Genomic DNA, 27,846 nt, shown 5'->3' with positions numbered 1-27,846 from the left:
CAGTTCATCAAAGGATTGAACTGCACAATCACAGAGCCTTCGTTATAGCTACGAGACGAGGTAACTGCTCCAATTTATTTCTTTACCCCATGTTTGACGGCCTGAGTCCAAATGCCAACGTCAATTCTGGAGGTCAGCCACTTGTTTCCTGGTATTGAATTAAGTACCCTAATGAAATCACAATTTACATGTGGCATGCCAACTAATAAAAATAGAGCTAATGCTTCCTTCTTTCATTACAAAACAAATCAAGCACTTGAAATAATGACAACGTATTAACTTAAAAATAAGGGTGTTGAAAAGAACAATAATCAACCTAGTCTTAAAAAACTTCCAACAAGAAAGTTGAAGAATCCTAGGCAAATATATGAGATAAAGGTCCAATACTGATTCGCACACATTTTGAAAACTCAGTGAATGGAAATGAAGTTAAGATTTGCTCTACCCCAAGCAGATACACATGCACACATTTTTAGGTTGTTGACAGAAGTGTTAAATGAGAAAACGTTGGGGAGAGATGTAAAGATGGCTTTGGTTGTAGACTGTTGGACTCTAAGTCCCGAGGAATTATTAGCAATCATTCATTATTCTGAACTGGTTGCTTCTCCTCTTCCACAAGACAGATGGTCAAGACTGAGCAGCATGGCTTCCAAGGTGTGCTCACACAGCAACAGCTCTCCTTGAGGATCACCTCATTCTGTCTCTCCAAATGTCAAAAGAAAAAAAAATTTAAAGTCCAAGTCACCCTGCATTGCAGTGGGGTCATTTTTAGAATAGTTCCTGGCACTCCACACCACTGAGTGGGGCACACCCCTCATTGCTGCTTACTTAGCAGGGGCCACACCTGAGGAGCTATTCGAAAGTAGGCCATCTCCCTGTACTTTAAGGAACATGCTTACACACATGGTTGTGTAGGGAAAGAATTTTATAAGAAGTCACTTTCAGTAAGAAAAGTGAGTGCTTTCCTCTCCATTTTAAATCTGTCTTAACTCAGCAGGGTAACTCACAGCAAAACTAAGTCAGCCAGAAACAGTCTGTTACATTTTTAAAACAGAAAAAGATCACTTAAAACATTTCTTCTTGTTCTACCCAAATGATGAAATATAGAACTAATGCTTCAGAGTAACTATATTAATGAAACATCAACAAGTTACAGATAAACATTTTAATTGATTAAATATATTATTTCCAAGATCTTTTTGAAATCGCACTTGAACTGTACTAATCAACAGCCAAAGGCAATAAAAAAGTTTAAAACCAAAAGTGTTCTGACATGAACATGTGACAGGAACCGCTGCTATGTAAAGTAACATACACTACTCCCAAGAACAATGGGATTTTTAGAAGACAATTCATCTCAACATGTGCAAGGACAAATCTGTAATCAAAGGCTGGAAGAAATATATATTAGTGCCTGCTTTTTAAAAGTTTATTTTACATTTTAAATACAGTATTTTCTCATAAAAAAAAAAAAGCCAGGAAGTGCCTAATCCCATGGTTTCTATACCATATATATACATGACAGCTGATGGACAGCCTGACAAGTATTCTGGATGTAACAGTATGGACACCTAGGAGCTGGGACTACTGAATCAAAATTAAAAAACACAAATTAAGCACTGCTTAGGAAAAAATAATCCAGTTTCTCAACAACAAAAGAGAACAGAGTTAGATATATATAAAACCAGTTATTAAAAAAACAACAGAAATGCAGCACACAAAAAACAAACAGCCCCTTCCTTATGTAGTGAACTGTATATACTGCAGCTAATCAATGGAAACCCTCCTACAAGAAGTGATTTATGATTTGAAATTTTAAAAATCTCAGCATTTCAGTAACAACACATAGTAACAACATTATGTGTATATTGCCAGCTTTGTCACTGTCTATCTGTACTACCCTCCCTTCCGAAAACAAGTGTTTCTAGACTAGTCAATCACTTATACATATTTGAGGCAATTAATCCATATTTGTTTTCAGTGAAGAAAACAAAGATGTACCTCTTCCCATCAATAAAGACATAATACAGATTAAAGCTATAAAAAATTTAAGCATGGGCATATACATTTTCAATTCTCTCTAATAAGTAATTCCAAACTGGAATCGTGTAGGGTTTGTGCCTAAGTTGTAACAAATTAAAAATGGACCGTCTCTGGCAGTGACTTCCATATTAGTGCAATGTATCTCTCATACACTGAATTATATTTAAATGATTTTATATATTTTAATTCAGTAGGTGGCATTTTGAGTTTATAAAATCCCTAACTATATGCTTGTGTAGAAAACAGTTTCAATTTGAGATGCTCTATAAAGCCAAATCAAGACAAAAATGAGTAAATTTCACTTTGCTATGGGTACTAGAAATACCCAAAAGAAAAGGACCGAGTTTGTGGAGGCTCGCCTAGATGCGTGTTTGAGGTGTTCTATGTATCCTGATACGTCAATCACCTATCAGGTTTGAACATTCTATTTTAAGATTATTTCAGAAAATAACTCTGTAATATAACTCTGAACCCAAAGCAAATATAACAGCTGTACCCCAAGCAAAAAACAACCTGGGTCATTCACAACAAGATCAAACTGAGACAATTTTTTCCCTATTATAATCTGTGAGGTCTTACGTTTTTAAGTTTTAGAAATGGTGACCTTCAATCCAAGTCAGCTACTCCTCATGTAGACTGCTAATGTAACGATTTCAAGTTGAGAGGGTGCTGGCCTAAGGGCTCTCAGAAACACATGGAGCAGGCACCAATGGACTGACTATCCATCAGCCAGGTGGGGTCGGCCTTGGGATGTTTTATTGTGGAGACTTAACACAGAGCTCTCGTAACTTGAGCATCCACTAGTGACTGCTGGTCAGCACCCAAGGGCTGGATGTGTCTAAGGGAACCCCTTTAACCCCAAAGTATTAATGCTAAAGAGTCTCAAGGAAATCCTGACTCCCAACAAGAGTTTATAACCATCAGACCAAAATCAATAGGGTGAACACTGGCTGCAATGCTCCCCAAAAGTCAAAAGAAATTTCCAAATTAAATGCCATCTTCTGCCCAACCCCGACTCCAGGTTCTGTAACATCTTTATCTAGTATAATAGACTCTGTAGTAGACTGATTTCGACCTCCACAACGAGTAGGAGTTGTCGAACTTGAGGAGGTAGACTCCTCTCCCTGGGTATTGGTGGCTGCCGGCATACACTTCTTCGTGACAGTCCCGTCGGTACACAGGCACAATCTCATCCAGCAGGGGCTTGTTGGCATTCTTTTTGGCTTTCTCTTCACAGCTGATGTTTTCTGTGAGAATGACCAGAGATAAGTCATGAACAGATTCAGAAAAACCACATCGGCACCAAGCACTGCAAGTTCATGCTTCCATTCAGAAATTGCTCCTTAGGCATTCTCTTGATCCATTCTACAAGTTGTGTGTCTCTGAGCAAATATCGGTTCGTTTGTTTGGCTGTTCATTCACCCATCCATCTGAGCAACTGCTATGTACCGAGCACTGTCTGGGAGCCCAGTGGTGAACATCTGGTGGGAGCGGTCAGCATCCTATCTCTCTCTGTGCTCTGACCATCGCTGCTATTTCTGAGCCCCCCTTTTTCCCTTTCCCATCCATTCAATTTCAGATTCCTCCCAAGAGGAGGAATCCCACTCGTCTGAGTAAGACCAAGGAAAACAGTGCTGTGATCTTCCTCCTCCTCAGCAATTCCCAAGTCCTCTCTGTTTTAGGAAAGGAGGGAAGGAACCTGTGAGGACTATTATTTTCTATATATCTTGAATATAAAGAGTAAAATGAGAAAAGCACAGGAGAGGGGTAGGCATGCAGACACACTCTGACAATTCAATTATTTTCATTAGGTCTACATAACCCAACGATATCCCGGTGACAAAAAGAATGAGCTCTGATTCTAGGTTTGCCCCAGTTAACAGGTTTCTGAACTGTAATGATATAAGGTTAGGAAAAAAAACACCTCTGGAAACCTACAGGAATGAGACAATTACGAACCAGCTTAAAAGTCTCAGTTTAACATATTAAATATAAATAGCCTCAAGGAAAAGAGGTCAAGGGAATATTCAGCATAGAATAAAAGACTTTCAGGTTTATAACAGGGCAGTGTGAATCTGGTGACTGAGTTAACTGCATGATGCTTGTCAGTAGCTACTACCAGGAATTTAAACAAGGAAAGTCTGAGAAACGTTCTCAGTCTAGAGGAGCTTGGGGAGCTATGACAAGGAACTACGTATCATGTGGTATCCTGGATGGGATCCTGAAGCATTAGGTAAAAACTAAGGAAATACGAATAAATATGGACTTTAGTTGACGATAATGTATCAGTAATGGTTCATTAGTTATTACCAATGTACCAGAACACAATGTAAAATACTAACAACGGGAAAGTGGGTACGGGGGTAACTCAGAAATTCCTGGTACTATCTTTGCAACTTTTCTATAAATCTAAAACTATTCTAAAACAGAAAGTATTTTTTAAAAAGTAGATGACATAAATTGGCCCAAATGAAATTTGCTTTACCATAGCAATACTTAAAATTAAATGTCCTTCATTTACAATTGAGAAATACAGAGCCATTCAAAATGTACACTATTGCCTGTAAGGAAATCCATGAAACAGATTACTGATCCACTAATTAAAGATGCAAATTTTGTTCAAAATCTGTAAAACTGAAGGTTATTGGGATAGATGAATAATACTTATTTTATCAATTTAAGCAAAGATTTGGGACCTGGAAACAATAAAGAAAGTGGAGAATTACAGTAGGAGGATGGGTTACCACCCATTCACGCTTCTTAAAAGAAAACAAACTCCTCATTCTTTAAAGACCTAATGGAGAAAAAACAAAGCAAAAGACCAAGAAAACTGGACTCCTCTTCCATCGAGCCCAGGTTGACAGGACCCCACAGAATGGACAATGTGGACAAGACATGGTGGCACAGCAGCCTCCATAAGCGGGCATATGGGCCAATGCAGTTTATAAGCGACACCTTGGCAAACAATTCTTGGGAGCAATAAATGCTCCCTGTTGTTACTCTTAATATAGAGGTTTTAATGGGTTAGTTTCAGTTGCAAATCATTTTAAGGTTCAGAACGACACAAGGGTAGGTAATGCTCTTTTCCATTTGAGGGGTATTATATACTAGAGCAAAGGTGCAGGATTATCAGGGTTCTCACCTCTTTACAGGCCCTAGAGTCCACCCATTTTTACCCGTGCTCTTCCCAACAGCAATAACCCCAAAACGATAATAGCTAAGGGCTCAGACTCGGAAGTAACCTCCTTTTAGAAGCTCTCCAGCGGGCAAGCCAGGACAAACATTACTGCAACCTACTTCTGAACAGAGAATTCTTCTATATTATTCACGAAGCTCTTTATAAGTACAATTAATTCCCAAAACAAAAAACAAAAACCCGGGCCGGCCCAGTGGCTCAGATGGTTAGAGCTCCATGCTCCTAACTACGAAGGCTGCCGGTTCGATTCCCACATGGGCCAGTGGGCTCTCAACCACAAGGTTGCCAGTTCAATTCCTTGACTCCCGCAAGGGATGGTGGGCAGCGCCCCCTGCAACTAAAAAAATTGAACACGGCACCTTGAGCTGAGCTGCCGCTGAGCTCCCGGATGGCTCAGTTGGTTGGAGCCTGTCCTCTCAACCACAAGGTTGCCGGTTCGACTCCCGCAAGGGATGGTGGGCTGTGCCCCCTGCAACTAGCAACAGCAACTGGACCTGGAGCTGAGCTGCGCCCTCCACAACTAAGACTGAAAGAACAACAACTTGAAGCTGAACAGCACCCCCCACAACTAAGATTGAAAGGACAACAATTTGACCATTGTTCCCCAATAAAGTCTTGTTCCCCTTCCCCAATAAAATCTTTAAAAAAAAAAACCCAAAAAAAAAAAACCCAAAACAAAATCCTTTCCTTCCCAGACATTTGCAAATAGTCTGATTTTAATGAGTCCCTGTGACGCTTCAGAAAGGCCAGTATGGGGCTGAGTCCCTGGTCCTGTGTTGCTGAGGGCCACCTGAGACGGCGGTGGTGGCACCTGCTCTACAGTCTGCTCGGGTCTCTCTCTCACCTTTTCTTGTCTTGTTTTTCAATCTTGTGTTTTTTTTCTGGTTCAGTCAGTAGTATGTATAGGAAATGCTTTACCTTGCTAGTGCCACTCAGAAATAAAGATTGCTGAAACAAAATGCCATGGAAGACAAAGCAGCTCCTAAATGACACTGGCCTGAGTGTCTGCAGAGAGCCCAGACTGTGGCACGGGGTGGCAATATGATTGCACTGTGCATCTCAACAGCTGGCTGAACTTTTAAACTCCCCACACACACCTCCAATGACTTGAATACCTCTTTAAATTTATCCCAATATAATCTCTCAACCCTCTTCAAGAACTAGCAGTCTGTTTACAAGTCATCTGAAAGGTCTGTGAGTTCCCAGAATTGACAAGGTGCGTTTCCATTCTCAATCAGGCGTTCCTTCCGTGTCACTCTCAACGAAGGCAACAAATATTTAAGTGCTTATTACATTCAGTGTATGAAAGCACTGAGTTCTAACTTTTCTGGGTAACAGAATTAAGGAGACCATTTTCTCAATTAATAAGCAGTACATTTTGTAATCTACTCCCTAGACCAAGATAGTTTAGAAAATCCTGGAAAATAATTCTGTCTACTTAAGAGAAAAGAAAAAATGACACTCACGTAAAACAGGGAAGAATGAGTGAATTTTTTTTAGGTAGGCTATTCTGGTGAGTTTATGTATTTACATTAAGAAATCTTAGAATAATGAACTAAAAAGCTAACAGCAGAAACAAATTTAAATAAATTCCAGAATTGGCAGAATTTCTTGCTTGCTCCTTTGAAATTTTTTAAAGTGATCGTGCACATTTAGCTTTTCAACACACAAAGCTGGAAGTAAAATAGTATTCAGAAGGCAGAAAATAAATGGCCACACAGACCGTCTTGGCATTCGAAACAAGTCATGTTCAGGCACCAGTCCCCTATAAGAGGCTGGCCTCTCTCACCACCTTTTAGCTCAAGGTCTCACTGAGGAAGAGAAGAGAGTGATCTCTGGCCATGAAGTGTTAATGAGGAAGCGTAAGGCTGGCTGACATCTGAACCGCCACCATTTTTCCCCCCACCATAAACCAGCAGCTGCTGAATATGGACCAATGTTTCCACCTACCTTCCTCCTCCTCGTCGTCATCGCTGGACTCACTGACATGCACGCTGACAGCAGTGTTTGGAGAGTCTGTCCATTCAAAATATACCCCAAACCCAATGTCATAATTGTCTGTAGCAAATTCCCAAAAGAGATACGATCCTTCTTCATGGGTGGGTACTCGGACAGTCACCACTTCCCCTCGGCCCACTGTGATCACGGAATCCGCATCCTGCCGAATCTTCTCTTTAAAGTCTTTGATCTGGGGTCGTGTCCACATGGATGGAGCTGCTATTACTGGAAGAGATTCTAAAGGCAACAGGAATTACAAAAGCTAAAGGGGATAAGCCTTCACCTGCAGGCAGCAACACTTGCACAGAACCACCTCCCCGGCCACACTCAGGCACCAAGTGCAATACGGTCTACCCTATACCAAGGAATATAAAAGTCTCCCCATGGAGGTCTCCCCCAAATTACTACACTGAACATAGTCACAGGTATTCAGAGGTCATCATACCACTTCAAGTAAGACACGCAATCCATCATCTTAGAAGTGATTTTTTCCAACACTAATTTAGTAATGTATGGGGATTTAAGAACGACTTTGGAAACTTCCTAGCTGGAGCTAGGGAAACATTCTAAGAAAGAAGAGAAATCTGGACTTAAAAATGAATTTTCACTTTTGGATGTGGGCAAAGAAAGCTGGGCTTTGACTTCAGTCTCTGTTGAAAAAAAAAGTTTTGCCTTAGTATCCCAAAGTTCGAGGGGCTATTCTAAAGGAACTCAAAGAAACAAAAACTCGGACAGGATTGGAACTGTTAGGCACTGAGTAAAAAGGTAAATTCTTGTTGCTGAGCAGTATCCCGTGCACTGGACTACTCAGCGGGCTTTCCAGAGTTAGTCATAGAGCCTTTGACAAACATTCATTTGAAAATATTGGTAAACTGTTAATAGGGGTAAGAAAGGGGTGGGTAGGTGGGTGTAAACCAAGGGATTTCAAGGTCTTTTCTGAAGCTATTTCCTGTTACTTGTTCTAAAAAGACCAGGAAGATCTCTGAAACCAACTTTCTTAGGAACCACACCACCGGCCCTCATCACTGTCACTGAAATGCTCCTCTAGTCCCTCAAATGAGCTGACTCTTACTCTTGCTTCAGATCTCTCAGCTCAATTGTCCCTTCCTTGAAAAGCTGTTGGTGACCTCTCTGATGAGGTCATATCCTCATATTCCATGCTCTCAAACTAGAACGTCCCCCTCTCTCCATCACAGTACTTACCACAGCCACAACTTACATTTACGTGTTACTCTGCCTCACCACTGTACTCCTAGCACTCAGAAAGTCTTCAGCCAACTGCTGAATGAACGAAATCAGTTGCCCATGAAAAGCTAGTCGACCTTGAAAATGCTAAGTTATTTTCCAGGTAACATGGTACTTTAGTCTCAAAAAATATACTGTACTGTATGGTAGCCTCCAAGATGGCCCCCCAGTGACCCTCACTTCCGGGTGTCCATGCACTTGTGAGGTTACCACCCAAAATGTATCAGGGTTGGCATGTGTGACTAATAGAACGTCGCAGAAGTGCTGGTGTATCGCTTCCAAAGTTAGGGCGTAGAAGACACTGCCACTCTGCTCAGCTCACTATTAGATCATGTGCTCTGAAGGGAGCCAGCCGTGTGGAGCACACTCAAGCAGCTCTATGGAGAGGCTTCACAGGCAAGGAACCGAGGCCTCCTGCCAACAGCCAGCCCCAGCTTGCCAGCCACATGAGGGAATCCTTTTGGAAACAGAGCCTCTAGTTCCAGTCAAGCCTTGACACGATTACAGTCCAGGCCGACATCTCAGCTGCAACCTCATGAGACACCAGGCCCACCACTCAGCTTAGCTTAGCTGTTCTGAATTCCTGACCCACAGAGACTGTGTGAGATAATACATGTTTATCATTTTAAATTGGGGTGCAACTTGTCCCATAACAAGATAACCAATATATATAATAAGACAGCCCAGAGTGTCCCAAGGACATCTAATTTGCTCTCCAACACTATTCTAAAGGTCACCAGAAACATCAGGTTCAGACTAAAAACGATGGAAAAATGCATCCAACTCTCTCAAGTATGTAATTGCTCTCAAAAGCTAGTTAACCTGACTTCCTGAGTTTTGCTTTTCATGAAGTCTGAATTATGACATCTGGGTGGATGAACACATATGGCAACCCATACCTTTTGGTCCATTCTCTAGTGCTTCTTCTGCAGCTTCTGGTTCATGTTCTTTTTCAGAGTTGTCAGTGTGGGTTTTGGCCTGTCCATTCACTGACATCGTATCATTCGGTACAGTTGCGTTAACTTTTGATGATGTAGGCAGAGAAGCCCCAGCTACTGCTACTTCCTGTTGTTTCTGTAATGCTGCCTACAAGTTGAGAAAAAGTGAAGATACACTGACCAGGGAGGCTAACAAATAAGACACTTGCCGTGGAACGCAGTCTGACCCCATGTTTTTGCCCTGACAAAGCACTCTGCTCGAAGAAATCACTAATAAACTTTATCAGTTTTTGTCCTATCTACAATAAATATTAACAGCAAAATATCAAACCAACAGCTAAAAGTAATAAAAAATCAACATGGATGAGAAACTGTAACTGAGGATCACCTTTTTTGTTACCTGAGGATCACTAGAAAAACTAACCAGGCAAAGTTAAAGTAGGTAGAAACAATCAACACAAAATAAAATTATTAAGGGCAAAAATTGAACATAGTAACATTTGTTCTTAAAACTGATACAAGAAAATGATAAAATTCAGAGACATAAAATTTGAATCAGGAAAATGAAACGTGGTAGAAATAAATGGTCACAGAAAAAAATTCACAAAGGCAAAAACTATAATTGGTAAAATGTGATATTGGCCCCCATAGTAACCAACAAATCAAATATGGACAATTATTCTAATATGGACAAAAATAATCAATGAATTAAATCTTCCCTGTAAACTAAATACAGAAAAATTTTTATCACAATTAAATTGAAAACGGTTAATCATGCTGTAGAAAATATTGACCTAAGAGTCAAATTGGCTCAAGGTCAAAATACTTTCTCAATGAAAACTTGTCACTGTTTACATAATTATGATTAAAATATGTATATTCATAAACATGAAATCAAAATGTCCTCTGAGTCAAAATGAAAGTAAAAACATCTTAAACCCAAAGGACAGTTATTTTGGGACATTCCTCTCTTGTATCAAGATGGATAGATACTAATACTACTAGAAATACCTAAGTAATCTTGATCTTCAGTAACTTTTGGGGGAACTTTAAATTGAATTATGACATACATATAGAAAAATATACAAATCATAGATGCACAGCTTTATCATTTTTCATAAATCAAACATACACCCATGAGAACACCTGGATCGAGACATTATCTCATCCCAGAGCTGTCCCCGGTGCCCTTGCCAGAGCCGCCCCCCGAAATGGTAACAACCGTTCTGACTCATAACGCTACAGATTTCTTTGCTGTTTTTCAACATATAAATGGAATTATATAATATATGCTGTTTTTTCACCCAACATTATTTTTGTGACATTCATTCATTAGGTCACACGCAATTGTACTTTGTTTGCATTGTTATAGGATATTTCACTGTGAAAATGCAAAATTTATTTATGCATTCTACTGCTGATGAGTGGGCATTTAAGTATCTTTTCAAAAAGAAGGCAAAAAAAGAAAATATAGGGAGAAAAACCCTTACAATCTCATTATTTAGGGAAAATGACATATTTTGGCATATCTGCATACACATTTCACTTGTCACTTATAAACCAACTACTTAAACAGCAACACTCCTCTCTACTGCTGGCACAGGCTAGTAACACACTTAAGATTCTAAACTACCTGCTTCCAAGGCCTAGACTCCCAGTAATTTCCATGTTAGTTTTCTAGACAGAGTACCAGCTTCCAGAAAAAGTGCATATAACCCAAACAAGTCAGCACACTCAGAACTTCACTGCATGACAGGAAAGCAAAACCAGTATTCTGTTGATGACAAACTGGTCCAGCTCAAACGGTTCCTGTCCAGTAAGAATTCTTGAAACTCTAGTAGAAACTCCTCTCCCCGGGACCCCACTGCCAATGAATAGACATCAATTGTATGTAATGGATTATAATTACTTATACACATAATCTCTCTTCTGTACTTTGGGGAGCTTTTAAAAGCACAGAAAGTTACAGGAACAATGTAACAAACACCTATGTAACTACACCCCCAAATTAACAAAATGTTTGCACTTTGTCATTTTGCTCAGTATTTATATAAAAATTAATACTTTATGAGGCTGATGTTCCCTTTGTTCCTTCCCCAGTCCCTTTCCTTCTCTATTCCCAGAGACAACCAATCAATTGAATAAAGTGAGTTGAGCATTATAATCGAATTTATGGCTTTCTAGTTATTTCAAAGAGTCTTGGTTTTGTTCTACTTGACCAACTTTGTACCCATTAAGTGAGAGCAACCTATAAACAGGACACTGTGTGGGAGCTAGCTTATTAAGAAATTATTCCAGTATCCATCAAAGCAGGAAAGGATACGTTAATGTAGAAACAGGCTTCAGAGGACAGAAAAGAAATGCCTCAAAAATCCCACTTGCTACCCTGACTGAACTAGTCTGACATCCCTTTCCTTTTCTCATGGATCACACAAGACCTGCAGTGCTTTGTAACTGCTCACAATACTAAAGACTCTGGGGGAAAGGGAGTTTAGGTAAGAATATTAATTTTCAAGGAATTTAAAGAGCTTGGCAGAATAACAAAGATGACTTCATCTAACCAAGAAATGTTGAGCAACTGTAAGGTAACACTTTTCTTCACTCAGATTTTTTGACAAGTGGTAACTGCTTTATAAGTGAAACTTAATTAAATAAATAAAACTTAGCTAAATTAAGTTTAAAGAGGCATTTTATGCCTCTGCAAGATGTGAAAAAATGAATGTAAAATCAGTTACCTTCCATATGTACAAAACAATTTCACAGAGTAACTATTTTCTCATTTTATTCCTCTGATCGTTAACAGGATAGGTACCAGGATTTCCTATCCCATTCTTACTGACTGGGAGAAAAGGCAGAAAAATCAGAACAGCAGGTAACTTGTCTGAGATCAAACAAGATAACGACAAAGGCAGGACAGAATCCAACAGTTATCTGACCCCCGGCCCCATGTTCTTTCCCCTAAACCACCTCCTCACGTGGAAGCAAACTCTTTGCAGGTAGGGCGTTGGAGGATGACCAATGTTCTGCAGGGAAGCACTGTCTAGTTACTGTACGGAAGGCGGAAGTCACAACGGACCCACCCAGCTCTGCAGAAAGAACCAGCCGACAGCCTTAGGGCACAGGGTCCTCTCCCACTGGAAGATGCCAGGCCTATTACAGTGCACTGTCTGAGGGAAGTCCCTGAAGTAATGTTAGCCACCCAGGTCCTCATGGTTCCAGGACCACTAACGGAATCTACTTCAGACTCACTGGAATGACACTCAGTCCATACAAGTCCCAAATACCCCTAGGACAATATAACGGTGGCCACATCATTTGTTGCTTCAGTATCATATATTTTCTTTCATAATTGCCAGTGCAACACTCAAGTCTCCCTTAATAAAGGTCACCTAAGAGTTACTTTATACCTGACAGACCAACTAATGCAAAATTTATTAGCAACTGATAAAAAAGAACTTGGGTTCCAATGAAACTAAAACCCCTCTCTGAGGCTGCGTGCTGGGGTCGTCCGTCGTACCTGTTGCTGTGCAAGCTGGACTTGGTACAACTGCTGCATATACTGCTGATAGTGTTGCTCCTGCAACTGGCGGATGAGAATCTGCTGCTGTTCGTAGTTCCCTGGATACTGCTGGGCTGCGTACTGCTGGAACTGCACGGCAGTCTGCGAGTTTAACGCTGCCATTATCTGCTGCCTAAAAACATTAAAAAAGATATACTAGTCTAACTACAGGAGACTGTTCATGACAAAATAAAATGTTCTTGTTATTTATTTTTATAATTTATAACTCTTGAAAGTGACTAAGCTAAGTAATATACACCAATCGGCATGTGTCCCAGGCCCAGAAGAAAGATTTGGCTTCTAATTTTTTACTTAAGAGTTTCCAAGGAAAATTTGGGATGGAGAGAGAGAATAATAAACATATCGACATCATCATCATCATCACCATCATATTTGCTCCCATTTATTGTGCCCTTCCTATGTGCCAGGCAGTGTTCAAGGCACTGCCACATACTGACCCACTGAGTTCTTACAACCATCCTCAGAGGCAGGGCTTCAAAAGGGAGGAAAAGGCGAGATTACACCGCTAATAGATGCTGGAGCCAGGGTTCAAGTGGAGGCAGTTTGGCTTCAGCCTATACTCTTAACCATGATGCTGTAAGAGGACGGGCTATCCTCTAGGGCAGAAATGAGCTATTTAACTGCTGGCCATGGCTTCTCTACCTAAATACATGGAAAGCAGTAAGAGACAGAAGACAGCAAAGAGATGGTACGGGTGGCCCTGGTAAGTATAAATAAATCCAGTGAAAATGCAAGGGTCCTTAGCATTTAATTTAAAGCCTGCCTTAAAGAGGAACATTGAAAATAATACCTGGGTACCCCTGGTTTACAGAAACTAATTTCTGTAAACTATTACAATTCTCCTTTTTGTCACAGAGGAACCACATGTTTCTCAAGCTTTGTGATCAACTTAACAAAGACTTTAAAGCCATCTATTAATAGATAAATAACAAAGCAAAGTCTCACAAATTCCTGAACAGAACATGACACTGGGTCCACACCCCACCCTCCCACCAAGAGTAATATTCACAGCCTCTCTCCAAAGTAGAATGAGGCCCTGGGTCAGTCTGAAGCCTTTCTGAGGATCGACTCAGAACTAATGAAGAGAAATCAATGGATTCTCATGTTTCCTGGTTTAGTCTATGTGCCACCCCCAGTGTTTTATGGATGTTAGTCTCTTCCTCCTTGGACCCACAGCTCCCTCTTCAAAAACCAGTCTCTTCTGAGCCAGTTGCTCTCACAGCTCTTCCTCCCAAGTCCTATACTAGAGGCCACCTGACACAGGCTGGACCAACTAGATTCCCTGTCCTGGGAATTTGAAACGGGATCTCTCAGATTCCGGTCTCTTTTCAGATGCATTAAAACAAAGCCACCTAAATCCAAGCTGGGATAGCCTTGCTTATGCCAAAGCAGAGAGTGACAATTTGCACAGAACAGGAAGACTGAAACAGAGATAGAACCTGAGAGAAGCAAAAACAAGATCATATGGACTCCGAGTCAGGGAGCAAGCGAGCAGCCTCAGCTCCTGTCCTAGCCCCTGGGTCCTGGGAGCCAACCCCAAAGCCTTCCAGTACATTCATTCCTTTTTGCAACCAAATGATGCTTAAGATGAGGCGCTCCTTGGCGACACTGGTACAAACGGCAGGTACCTATGCTGATCCAGCTGCCAGTCACACAAACAGAATGACTGTGAGGCACACGACAGTAGGCACGTCACAGCTGTGTGGCAGGCAGTTCTCCTTCTCAAACATAAGCACAGGCTTACTTCTGCTGCTCCAACCGAAGCCTCTCTTCTTCTAGTCGCCTCCTCTCTTCTTCCTCCCGTCTAAGCCTTTCTTCTTCTTCTTTCCTACGTTTCTCCTCCTCCTTTTGCAGACGTTCTCTTTCTTCCTCTTCACGCCGCCTTCGCTCCTCCTCCTCCTTCCTACAAGGTAAAGGACAGAGAGAATGAACCCTATACAAAGAATCCTGTTTACAAAGAACTTAAGGGGCGGCCGGTTAGCTCAGTTGGTTGCAGCGCGGTGCTCTTAACAACAAGGTTGCCGGTTCCATCCCCACATGGGCCACTGTGAGCTGCACCTTCCACAACTAGATTGGAACAACTACTTAACTTGGAGCTGATGGGTCCTGGAAAAACACACTTAAAATAAATAAATAACTTAAGACTATTTCATGAAATTGACACCTTTCCAGAGAACAGTGTGATATTAAAATTTGAAATGCATACACTTATAATATGGAGTCAACTGTACAATAGACAAGATCACAGCAAGAATTCTGCTGCACAGCAATAGAAAAAAGTGTCCATCTGTAAGACACTACGTAAATCATGCTATATTCATACCCTAAGGTTCCCCTCTAATATAAGCTCACAGCACCACAAGCTTTTCCTTCACACTACTTGCTGTAACTGCAATTAAATTTGTGCGAAAGCAATGCAGCTGCCTTACTCACTGAAGTACATGCTGCATAAGGGCACAGAAGGCCTATCTCCACCACTCCATTCCTTAGGCCTTAGCACAGGGCTGGAAAGAAGAGCATGCAACACATGAGAGGAGAAATGAACAGTCACCCAGAAATGCCAGGTGGCCATAAAAAAAGGCTAGAATCAATGGCCTAATATGTAAAGACGCTTAATATTGTTTGTTTAATAAAAAGGCAGGTAAATACATAGAAAAAGGTCTAGAAAGATAAGACATTCAATGTGTCAATTATCTACGGAGAGAAGAGTAGGATTAAAGGTAAGGTTCCCACCAGGAAGGTTTTCAGTTTGTGCTTCATATATGAAAACCATTTATATTGTATACATTTGTGTATTATTTCTAAATTAAAAATAAGTTTAAAGTTTTTAGTTTAAAAAAAAAGCAAAGAACAGTTGGAAATGTAGGTACAGTCCTTATCCTGCTCCACCCCGCCCCGCCCCCAGCCCCTTTCCCGAGGGAAAACAGACTCCGCTGCACTAGGAATGGATGCCACTGGCCTACAAGTGACGTGGGATACAGGGAGGCTGAAGGCGGGATGAAAGGAAAGATTTCTGAGGATTCTCGGAGAAGACTCTATTTCTTGGTCCTACTAGGAGAACTGTCTGCGATACCCCACTTTTCCCCCCCAGACTCCTGTAAATAATTAACCACACACCTGAGCCACAGCCTAGGCTCAAAATATAGTAATAACATGACCTACTTTTAATGTGTCACAGCTGGTACACGGGCAAGATGTTCCACAAGCCAGACAAGAGATTAAGCTTTAGGTAGAGGAAGTCTAGCTTTTAAAGATGCTTTAAAAGAATTCTATATGGCCTTCATCTCATGACAAAAGTATATTTTTAAAATGCAGCTTTTTTATGTTGACTAGTAACTTAAATATTCAATATGTTAAAAAAGAACTTAAAAAGCAAATACATACTCCAAAGACATTATAGCTATACCTTGTTGACCCAACAGCACTAGACAATGGACGGAATTTTCCAGTAAAGAAACCTCATTTCATTCTTACATGAATCAAAACTTTTCCTTTGGATAAAACAATTTTAAAAAATATATTAAACTACTTCCTCTCGTCTTAAACAGGAATAAATATCTAGTGCTCTGTCTTTTGATGACTCAGGAGTTATAACTACAATTATAAAAATTGTATGTCAAAATATCGTGATGGAGAAGTTCACCTTCATATGAAATGGCCCTGACTGGCATACTTTCATAATTCTTGTGTCTATTTTTCGTGGTTTCTGGCTTCCACCTCACTGTCAGGCTATTTTCTTTTCTCATCTATTATTTCCAATTCAGGTTAAGGCGAGAAACCAGAAAACCAATTGTTTCCAAAGAATAATATCACCTGAGGAAAAATTGGTTTTACAGCATCATTTTCATTATGTTGAAAATTTAGTCAAAGTTATTGAAAATATAACCTCTAGATAAATAAGGTGCTAACCATACTTCTGTTGCATTCACAATCATGACAGTGACTCCCATAAATATAAACAGCACTTTCAGCAGCTCCCCTCCAGCCCCTGGAAATAATGAGTAAGCCATCTGGAAGCCAGAGCCAACGTGGAGCGTCTACAGAAGGCTTAGCATGTAGCACAGCTGATGACCAGGATACGGAATGTGAATATCCTAGAAATTCAAGGGAGACCGCCACAAAGGGTGTGTCAGATCAGAGGGTAAGGAAGGACGGGTGGTTCAGTTTATTGTGCTTGCTCAAAAATTTACTGTAATAACACAAAAGGAATGCTGCCGTGACAGATGGGTGGTTCCTCTTAAAGGTACAGCCAGACGGAAGCAGCAAGGCCCCTCCCGCAAGACTCATAATACAAATACCTGTTCACATCAGGAAGTTTGAGCAATTACCATAAGAAGTGGAAACCCAAGAGGAGTTAGACACCTGATCTAGAACACTCCACAAAGCAAAAACATCAGTATATTGGGTTGTACAAGCATAAAGTATTCTGTGCCCTCAAACTTCACCTTTTTTTTTCTTGCTCTTCCTTCTCTATTTTGTGGGATGCAACATATGTTGAAAAAAGGTGGCAACACCTATTTAGGAGCTTGACAAACTCCACCATCGCATCCTCTTTAGACATGTTTCCCAGGGCTGCCCATTCTCTCCTGTAAGGAATAACAAGAAAAGTTACCTCCTCTTCTTAATGAGAATTTAATTTAGACCTAAATATCAATTCTCAATCATAACTAAAATGAAGAATGATTCTACTACAAACAAAAGGCTCACACTTCAAGTTTCAACAAGTATGTACTGATTTACTAAATTAGATGTGCCACATACAATTCAAACTTACTTCATAAACTACAATTTAACTGCATGGCTAATAATTTCCATACTAGCAAAAGGGTATCAAAGTTTTGTTTCACGTATATTTTAGCCTAACTGAATAAAATATTCAATATATTCTTTTCTGTCAAACTCTCTATATGTCCCAATAAGGGACTCGATTACTATGTATTTTAAATGGCTATACTTTTAATGGCTGTAGGAAGAATCAAATGAAGCTGTACTTGTCTTATGTTCATAATCAGAAGAGTAAGCTTCTTCCACAATTGTTAGCCATAAACATCTCCAAGCCCAAAACAGATAAACATCTGAAGACGCCAGAAGCTGCAAGCAAAAATCTTTGTTTCAGTTTACTCTAAGCTAATGAACCAGCTATTTACATCTTAACCAACTACCTTCACCCTTTTCAACATTATTCTCATTAAATTCATTATACAACAAAACACTATTACCTCCTGTCATTCCCCAACACATCAAAGAATCCAACCTCAGGACAAGTGTCTGGATTATATGGACCCATAAGAACCTGCTTATGCAGTGCCACAAGCTTCAGTTTTTCTTCGTAAGTTGGATGAAACGCTTTGCCATCTTTTTCTATCAGGAAAGGAAACACACAGAAAACAATTAGCACTGGCAAAATACATAATTTTCAGCACTGTATACTGACTGTTTTCCATAAGGTATGTCACAAACTGCCTGTGACACATATAAACACATTACAGTGAGACTTTTTTTTGGAAACACTAAATTTTAATAGAGCCAAGACAGAAACCTTTTGTGCTGAATTATTTTTTTTTTAGATGAAGCTAAGTACCAATACATTAAAACTACTACAGAGAAACCAATCTGTCAAGCTACAGTCAGGCATACATATACAAATGTACCACTGATATCTTTTAGACATATTAAAAATGTTCAATCATTTAAAAAAACTTTAAAAAAATAATCTTATATCAATCACTTTTAATATGCTAAATATACAGGCTAGATTCAAAATGTATCCATCCCACTGCGGCAGTCTGATGTGGTAGAAGGGACTCTGGAATCAGCTGACCTAGGTCTAAATTTCATCCCAGACACTTCCTAGATGTACAACCACTGAACCTTTCCATTCATCAGTAAAGTAAGGAGTCCACTGCTACTTTAAAGGTAATAGGACATTATTAGTAACAGTTAGATGCTTATGGTTGGCGCCTGCAGGTTTCCAATGCAATTAAGAGTAAAGCCAGTTTGACCTGTAAAGACTTAACTACCAGCAACATTCAAATGTAGTATGAATTTGTGTGCTGATAAAATGGAAAATCCTGAGAATAGTTTCGCTTCTTTGATAAATGGAAGCATTAATTACTAGTTGATTCCAATGATAATGAGACTACCAAATTTCGGGGGTGGTGGTGGAAGGAAGTATCAAGTATATATTGCCTGCAAATTTTATGCATGCACATAGTGGCCACCAAAATAAAATCACTGATAACAGAATATGGGTTAAAGGTTATACACAGGAAATGCAGAGGAGAAAAAAAACACAGAAGTTGCCAATAAGCACCCAAAACATTCAACCTCACTAGTCAAGGAAATGGAAATTGAACCATTAAATACCAAGACCCCCTCTGCTGTCAGAGGGGTCAAAAAAAAGTTAAATAATATTAAGAGTTACCCGAAACACCCACTCTCATATACTAATGTTGAAAGCATAAACCATTACAGTTATCTTGTATCTTGGAGGGCAATTTGGCAACATATTTCAAAATTATAAATGTGCATGCCCTATGATCCAGTAATCCCAATTCTCATTATCTACCCTTGCTGAACACCCCACATACATAGAAGGAGGCGGACAAAGGTATATTCACGGTAGCATCACTTTCTTGTTCCCATAAACAACTTAAAAGTTCCTCAATAAGGGAGTGGCTAAATATTCAAACTGTGGTATAAATGAAGTAAGTTTAGGAAATATCGTTAAGTGAAAAAAGCAAGCTGCATAAAATGATACAAAATATATTTCATCAATTTTAAGAACCCTCCCCACCACCCACTTTAACATCTTTAAAAGCAGATTAGATTTTTGTAATCTATGGTATTTTACAGTTATAACTGGCAGTTGAAACACAGCATATAAACACACCCACATATATAGTCTACAAGTCCATTTATATGAATGTAAATACAAAGAAAATGATCTAAAAAGAGTCACACTGAATAAATGAGAATGAAAAAATGGCAGGAAGCTAGGATTAGGAGTGGTGATCAAAGAGCAATTTAAACCTTACTTGCAATATGTCAGTATTTCAAAGGAAAATGTGTGGAAGAACAAACTGAACTGGTCAGAGGTTCTGCCTCTGGAGAAGTGACTGGCAAAACTAGTGAGTGGGGATTGAAGAGGAGTTTCCCATTTACAAATACTTCTATACATCTGAATTTTTAATCAAGAACAAACTCATGCAATACTTGGAAAAAATAAATATTAAAAAAAGACAAAACTGGAGCACTGAACTTACTTAATAAAAACTGAAACAACTCCGTAACCTGTGGACCTGCCATATGTCTTGGCTACTGAGCAAACAATATCCCCAGACTATTACTAGCAGGTAGAACAGGAACTTCCTCTAAAGCTTTTAGAACAGGATTATCATAGTCCTATAATTACCAACTAAAAGGCAATTCCCAGTCCAAAAAACTAACCCTAGAATGCTATTTCAATCAATGACGGACATTACATAACATCTTTTTTATACTCATTCACTGAACTTAATATTTACTGATCCCCCATGAGCAAATCATTGTGCTAGACACGAGGGATTCACTGCCCTCATGCAGCTCACAAACTATTGAGTTCAGTTAAAAATTTGTAACTTGGCAAATATAATACAGCAAATAATTGTGTCCAGGTGCATATTTAATATATATATATTGCAAACAAATAAAATTATACTGAGATAAAGATTATTTTAGAGTTTACTTCTGGCCTAGTAGAAAAAATAAAACTACGTCAATAAGGTAATAAAGTAGACTTGTTCCAACTCCTTAGGTTGGGCCGGTGGTTGCATTAAATTCCAATATAGCATGTAATCAAAATAAATCAAAATGGATTCGAGTTTACAAAAACAAAATACACCTTGATATTATCTTTCAATCAACAAGTCTAAAAGAATTGCTCTTTATTTCATTCTCTTCCCAATGAATCTCTGACATGCAAACTTGAAAATTAGCTGAGCAAGAAAAACGGGGTTACCCCTGTTCACTTCTGTATTATTTAAAATTAAAAAACTAATCTAACTATTCAACAATAACGCAATGCTTATATTACAGTAATCCACTGAACAGATTCTACAGCTATTAAAATGACAACTACGTGAGGCAGTCAGTTAGACTGAGCTGCAGAAAAAATTGGAACCTCTCGCTTGACAGAATTAAGAATATACTGCCAATCCATAAAGGATTTTTCAAAAGAGAAATATGTTTTTAAGTGTTAGTTCTGGTAAAGTAGTCAAAGAAATCTGTTCACCACCTTGAACCCGTGCTTAGCTCCATACTTTGTTCACAGGCACTCATAACCAAAACCACGTTCAACAAATCTCACTAAAGAAGATAACTGACTTTGCGAGTCAATTTCGGTGAGAATGAACAAAACAGTACATCTGTTCTTGTGAATTTTATTGGCATTTCCACAGAATCTTTTACAGCAGGTACAGGACTTGCTGTATAATCCTTCCTTTAAGTCCTATTACTGAATCTTCAAATTCATCATTATTCTAGTTGGGGACCAAATTTGTCTCAAAAAAAAAAAAAAAAATCAAAGAAAAAGAAGCATACCAAACTGTTAATACTAGTCATTACTTCTGAAAGACTGGATTACTGATGAATTTTTTCTTCATTTTTGATTTCCCAAATTTTCTTCAATATGCACATGTACTTTTACATCAAACACACATACACTTTTTTCTTTTACATTTTTTAAAAGCCAAGGCAACTTATCTTTCAGCCTTTGGGACAGGTTAACAGGTCAATGATTCCCGCCTGAGGAATATACAAAACCCAGGAGGATGTGCTTAGAATCCCAACCACCTCTGGTATAGGACAGCCCACAGTGAATGGACGTTCTAAATTTCAAAGAAAACACAGAAAATGAAAACTCTACACAATCTGCATTGTTAGGCAGACTACTACAACATTACAAAAACAGTTACTTCTCTTTTACTCTTCAGATGGCTCTGGTTCACACATCACAAAGGTTTGTTTAGTTGTTTGAGTTAGATGAGAATAATTTTATTCTAAATTATTTCTGGTTCCATAGGCTCTAAACATAGTAAGGAAAAAGGTGTAACTACTATTAACTGCATAAACACAAGAAAAAGCCTTGCTAAAATGCAAAACTCTTTAGCCAAGACCATGTTCCTAAAGAAAAGTTTGCTTTCGGTCCTGATAAACAGGAACGCTGGCATTAGCCTAGACTCCTACACTCAGAGGTAATTACAAAGGTAATGATTCAATCAATTTTAGAATCCTCCTCTATAGCCATCAAAAAGACAAACATAAATTAGGCTTGGAAAGAAGATGCAGAGATGTTTTTCAGGTGCAAGAGTGTAAAAAAACACATCAATGAGAAGTAGAAAATGACTGCCTCTAGGTACCTGGAGAAATGACTACAAAGCTAGTCATTGTCAACCAAAGGACTGAAAGGGATTACTTGTTGGCACTTGTCCAGCAACAATTATTCTTTAAAAAGTTCATTTCCTATAAAATGGAAGACCAATAAAAGTCAGGTTAAAAACCTATTTTACCTAAAGGGGACAGATTAAAGCAGGGATTGGCAAACTGGACCAGCTCGGCCCACAGCTGTTTTTTTCTTTTCTTTTTTAAGGCCTGTGACCTAAGAATGGCTTTTTTTTTTTTTTTTAAGGATTGTACAATAACAAAAAGCAAAAACAAACAAAAACAAATAATACAAAGACCACATGTGACCTTAAAAATATTTAAATAATTAAAATAAAAGGCCTAAATTATTTACTATCTGGCCCTTTACAGGAAAACTTTGCTGACCCTGGACTAGAAGTAAATTCAAAAGCCAAATCAGTTCCATATTATTTTTAAAAATTCAAATATAATTAAAAGGATAGAAAACATATATACACACACATACTCGTATATATATAATTCCAGTATATATATAATTCCAATATATATATATATATATATTTCCAGTTAAACATGGTGCATTGAACACACACAATTACCTCTGATCCTCAATGAAACCCCACTAAAAGGAATAAGGAAGCCAATTTAGAGAAGCCTGGAAAGGTTCCAGAATTGAAGGCTCTAGGCTCTTTAAAAGCTGGAGTCTAGATAAAAACAGGGGCTTTGGTTCAAAATTTCTCTCTCACTGCATCTGGCAACCCTCAGCAGGCAGATGGCTACCTGGCCCCTACTTTAGCAGAGGTCTGGATGCATTCTTGAGAACAGGAATTACAGGAGCTCCAGGTGGGAGGACAGCAGGCTGGGAGGGAACCACAGGAGTCAAAACAGAAATGAAAGGAAAACTTCCCTAGTAAACGGTGAACAACTTCCACCCACCCTTCCTTCTCCTGTCTAATTCCTGAATGCTGGCAACTAGGTTCATACATCCCAGGCAGGAGACAGGAGTATTTTCCTGAAAAACTCACCCAAAAGAAAAGACCTACACATACTAACATGAAAGATACTAACGTTTGAGGATTTCCATATGACACCTCTGCCTTCTACTCGAGGTTTCACTGAGCTGTGCAGTGCCTTACCCTTTAACAATGAATGAATACCCAAGGATCACCAGACATACGAGAAAGCTTCAAACATGGGGGGAAAAAAAGTCTAAAGAGATTTTTTAAATAAACAAAAACCAGAATTTATATTTAATATCAGTGTACCAGAAAGACCATTCAGAGAATAAAAACTCTTGGAAATTGGGGGCAGCTGGTCAGTTGGTTAGAGCGCAGTGCTCTTAACAAGGTTGCCAGTTCGATTCCCACATCGGCCAGTGAGCTGTACCCTCCACAACTAGATTGACTTGGAACTGATGGGTCCTGGAAAAACACACTTAAATAAATAAAAGTTAAAAAAAAAAAGTGTTTACCTGAGGACAAAGAAAACAAATAATAATTGCCTCTAACTACGTGAAAGCCAGAGTTTGCATAAGAATGAAAATATGAAAATATAATCAAAGTCTGATCTGTCTCAGCAATGAGTAGTAATACAAATGTAAACAACTGGCATTAATTTAATCACAAAATGTAGTATAAAATTGGGAGTTTGGGAAGAGGGAAGAAGAGAAACACACACATAGAAGTGAATGAAGACAAATATAGAACAAACAGTTAAAATAATGGAAAATGGTTTCAAGAGGAAAGGGTCTTAGAGATGGGGAAAAAGAGAGATAGGGGATGGCTATTTTTAATTATAAATTTTATAGTGCAACTTGACCTTTTAAATTGCTTTGGTTTCCACTTTGAGAAGAAGATCAAATGAGTAAATCCACACGCTCAATTTCAATAGTCAGTTCATAAGACACTATGACATGTGTGGTAGGCATATGTCTACCCCTAAAGATGTCTACCTCCTCATCCTCAGCACTCATGAATGAACATGTTACCTTACATGAGAAACAGGGCCTTAAAGTTGCAGCTGACCTTATCCTGGAATAAATCACAATGGCCCTTATAAATGGAAGTAGGGAAAGAAGAGTCAGGAGGAGATTTGAAGACGTTATGTTGCTCGATTTGAAGATGGAAGAAGGGGCCATAAGCCAAAGCATTCAGGTGGCCTCTAGAAGTTTCTAGGCGAGGCAACAGATTCTCTCTTAGTCTCCAGAAGGAACACAGCTCTGCTGACACTTTTTTTTTTAAACCCAGTGAGACCCATTTTGAACTTCTGGCATCCAGAACTGTCTTAACAGTATGTGTTGTTTTAAGCCACTATATCTGTGGTAATTTGTTACAGGAGTGATAGAAAACCGGTATCATAAACAAAACACATTTTCCCAAGCAATTAAAGATAGAAATGGCTTCTAGATTATGTTCTTGTTAAATTCATAAGTATTTAACTTTACAGTTCTAGTAAAACAGCATAAATAATTTGAAAATAGTGTTATAATCACAGTAACCAAGCCCAAAGGTCTGCAAGATTAAAATTAAGTCCCTTCCACTGGAAATTATTCATTCACAAGGTTATTAGTCTCACACCTCAACTTCTAGAGTAAGTTTATGGAGAAATCATATTTTTCCCTTCTCTCTGGTGGTAAAGGTAGAGAGATGTAACAAATTATTTCAATGTCCCTTTTAGCCTTTATTTGATGAAATGAAAGCCATAAAAATCAATGAGTTGGAAAGGATATTAAAGAGTGGTAACTCAATTACACAACCAAAGCTCAGATCCCCCCTACATATCTACTTGGCCTCCAATAATGTTACTGGATACACAACATAAAAAAGATGTCAACTGTAACATCAATAACCTAAAATGCAGAGAGGGAGAAGTACAGTTTCTGTATGCTGCAGAAGCTGTGAACTTAAACTAGTATGGCTATAAAATATTTTATATAAGCCTCATGGTAACCACAAAGAAAAAAACCTGTAGTGGACACACGAAAGATTAAGGTAAAGGAGTTAAAGCATATCCACCTAGCAATTGCTAACTTGTGCTTGAACACTTCCTGGTGATGGGAATTCACTGTCCCTACGCAGTCTAGTCCATCTTTGGACAGCTGTGGTTTTCAGTTCTTTATTCTGAGTTGATTGCTCTCATTTCTATCTACAGGATCTATTTCTAGCCCTCAGCATTCAATAAAACACACCTAACAGATGAGACCTCAAAAAAGCCACAAAATACCCATCATATTTACCGAGTTCTCTATTCTCTAGGCTAAATAACCCCAGCCTTTTCATGTACACCTCCTATAAATCTATGTTTAAATCCCAGCTCTGCTACTAACTATATCACAGAAGGTTACTTAACCTTTCGGAGCCTCAGTGTTGTTATCAACAAAATGGAGATACTAACTTGTCCCTGGGGTTCTTGTGAGGGTTGGACATGTGTTCCAAAGCCGTGGCATAGTGCCTGCAGAGAGCAGATGCTGGCTAAACGGCAGCCCTTATGACAAGGATGGCAGGGCTTTGAATTCCCACACTGTACAAGTTGCTCTCTCCTGAAAGAGCTCCATTTTGTTTGTAACCCTAAAGGATGCTGCTGCAAACTGAAAGCGGTGTCCAGGGCTTGTGCGATCCGTGCAGAGAAAGCGGGACCATCGAGGATCCCCCTTCCCTCACCCTAGACACTGTATTTCCACCGCGACAGCCTAAAATCAAATGCTTTCTTTCAGGGCCCTATCACACTGTGGCCTCACAGAGAATACACTCTGAATAAAACCCATGCTTTAGAAATATTAAAATTAAAACCATATCTCTCCCATGTTGGACTGAGAAAAAAACTGATAAATTCTTATACTACTTATAAGTATAATACAATGCAGTATTTCTGAGTCAACGAATATAAAGCAATCGAAATTGACTAGCATGTACAAAGTGCTTAATAAAAGTTGACTTTATCCCCCATTAAGTCAACATACTCCATAATAAATTCTCAGTAATCTCTCCTCTTCAACATAAGCAGCCACAGAATACCAATTGCAAGGTACTCTGCTACAAGTTTACATATATACACACACACACACACACACACACACACAAACCTTATCATTCTTATATCTTATATGTATATTATTTATATAATATATATGTATTATATATTCTTATATAATTCTTATATCCTTATATCCTTTTCAGTAAAGAAAGGCATAGAGTTTAAACAACTGAGTGGCAGAACTAGGAAAAAATACCCAGGTAGTGTTGACTCCAGAGCTCAACTTCCTAAATACTGAGCCAGAGTAGTTCTCATTTTAGTTAACTGATAAAAGTAAATATTATCATCTTCTGGGTATTGGTTATCAGTCTGTGTTCACTTTGTGAAAATTCATTGTTGATTTGTGTATTTTCTGCATGTGTCGTAACTGAATAGGAGGCCTCAGGCAAATGTTAAAAATCACATATGTGAAAACACATATAAACACATCCTTGAATCCAGTCCTCAAAGGAAAACTTTAGTTCAGCTCAAATGTAATATGAACTAGCAAACAAAAAAGTCAAATGTTTAAAAGGCATTACTATTGTTGGTGGCTTTAATTTTGTTTCTTACAACTGTCTCTTAGGTCCACATGTCCTCCTATATTAGTATACTCTCCTGTCTAAAGGTGAAGACAATAAAGAAAGGAAAAATAAACTCAAAATTTAATAAATATTTGACAGTAACAGTTAAATTGGAAAACTATCTAAGGCTACCACTTAAGTGTAGGAGGCACATACTGATTATATGTAAGTTACCAAGGAATAAATTACACCTGGACAGTATTTTAAAACATTAATGGGGCCACTTACAAAAGTTCCTGTAGATGCTTATGTTTAAAGAAGACAAAAGGAAATGGAGCCATTCTGGCACATCCATATGATTCCTTTCCCTGCTACCAGTAATGTAACTGAGTGTAAGCGACAGCAATGCCAGCCCAAACGCATGAACAATTCCCTATTCAAATCAGAAAGAGTCCAACACTTAAGTTCCTCCAAATTCAACTACATTTTCCTTTTACATATCACACCCTCAAAAATACTCCCCTCACAGGCCCCCCACTCCCAGATCTGTCTACTGAAAAGGCCTAGAAATAATGACCAATCCAGCAGCAATGAGCACCCAACTCCTAATACCCAGGTTATAGCTCTTCAAATGCCATTTTCCATTAAAAGGAACCATATCTCCTTGGAGAAATGGCTGATTCTTCTGAGGCAGGATATGTCTAAGATGAATCTGGCATATCTCATCATAACAGATAGCAAGGAAGCTATGGAAGACAACTAGTCATGTCAAAGGAACTTAGAAGCCAATTTGAAATCCCACTTGCTAAAGATGGTACAATTTTAGCATCAATAAGAGCTAAAAACAAAACAAGTATATTTAAAACATGCGTACCTAATGACATTTTAAAAATCACCACCTTTTGAGGC

The 27,846-nt window shown here is 38.9% G+C and overlaps 1 protein-coding gene across 1 annotated transcript in view; it reads right to left on the bottom strand.

The window, feature by feature from the left end:
• Positions 1-1,150: 1,150 nt before the first annotated feature.
• ACBD3 (acyl-CoA binding domain containing 3) overlaps positions 1,151-27,846 on the bottom strand; it is a 31,092-nt gene continuing 4,396 nt past the window's right edge. Inside the window, exons 2-8 of the mRNA XM_019730907.3 lie at positions 18,220-18,361; positions 17,446-17,586; positions 14,745-14,903; positions 12,938-13,112; positions 9,382-9,568; positions 7,190-7,474; positions 1,151-3,290 (exon numbers count right to left, since the gene is read on the bottom strand). Of these exons, the coding sequence (XP_019586466.3) occupies positions 3,079-3,290; positions 7,190-7,474; positions 9,382-9,568; positions 12,938-13,112; positions 14,745-14,903; positions 17,446-17,586; positions 18,220-18,361 (1,301 nt within the window). The 3' untranslated portion in view covers positions 1,151-3,078. The remainder of the gene's footprint in view (positions 3,291-7,189; positions 7,475-9,381; positions 9,569-12,937; positions 13,113-14,744; positions 14,904-17,445; positions 17,587-18,219; positions 18,362-27,846) is intronic.

The sequence above is a fragment of the Rhinolophus sinicus genome, chromosome 6, assembly GCF_057876585.1.
Source record: "Rhinolophus sinicus isolate RSI-liver-muscle chromosome 6, RSI-T2T, whole genome shotgun sequence".
NCBI classification, from domain to species: domain Eukaryota; kingdom Metazoa; phylum Chordata; class Mammalia; order Chiroptera; family Rhinolophidae; genus Rhinolophus; species Rhinolophus sinicus.
The sequence above is the reverse complement of the archived record's forward strand: the minus strand, read 5'-3'. Positions and strand labels throughout refer to the sequence as shown.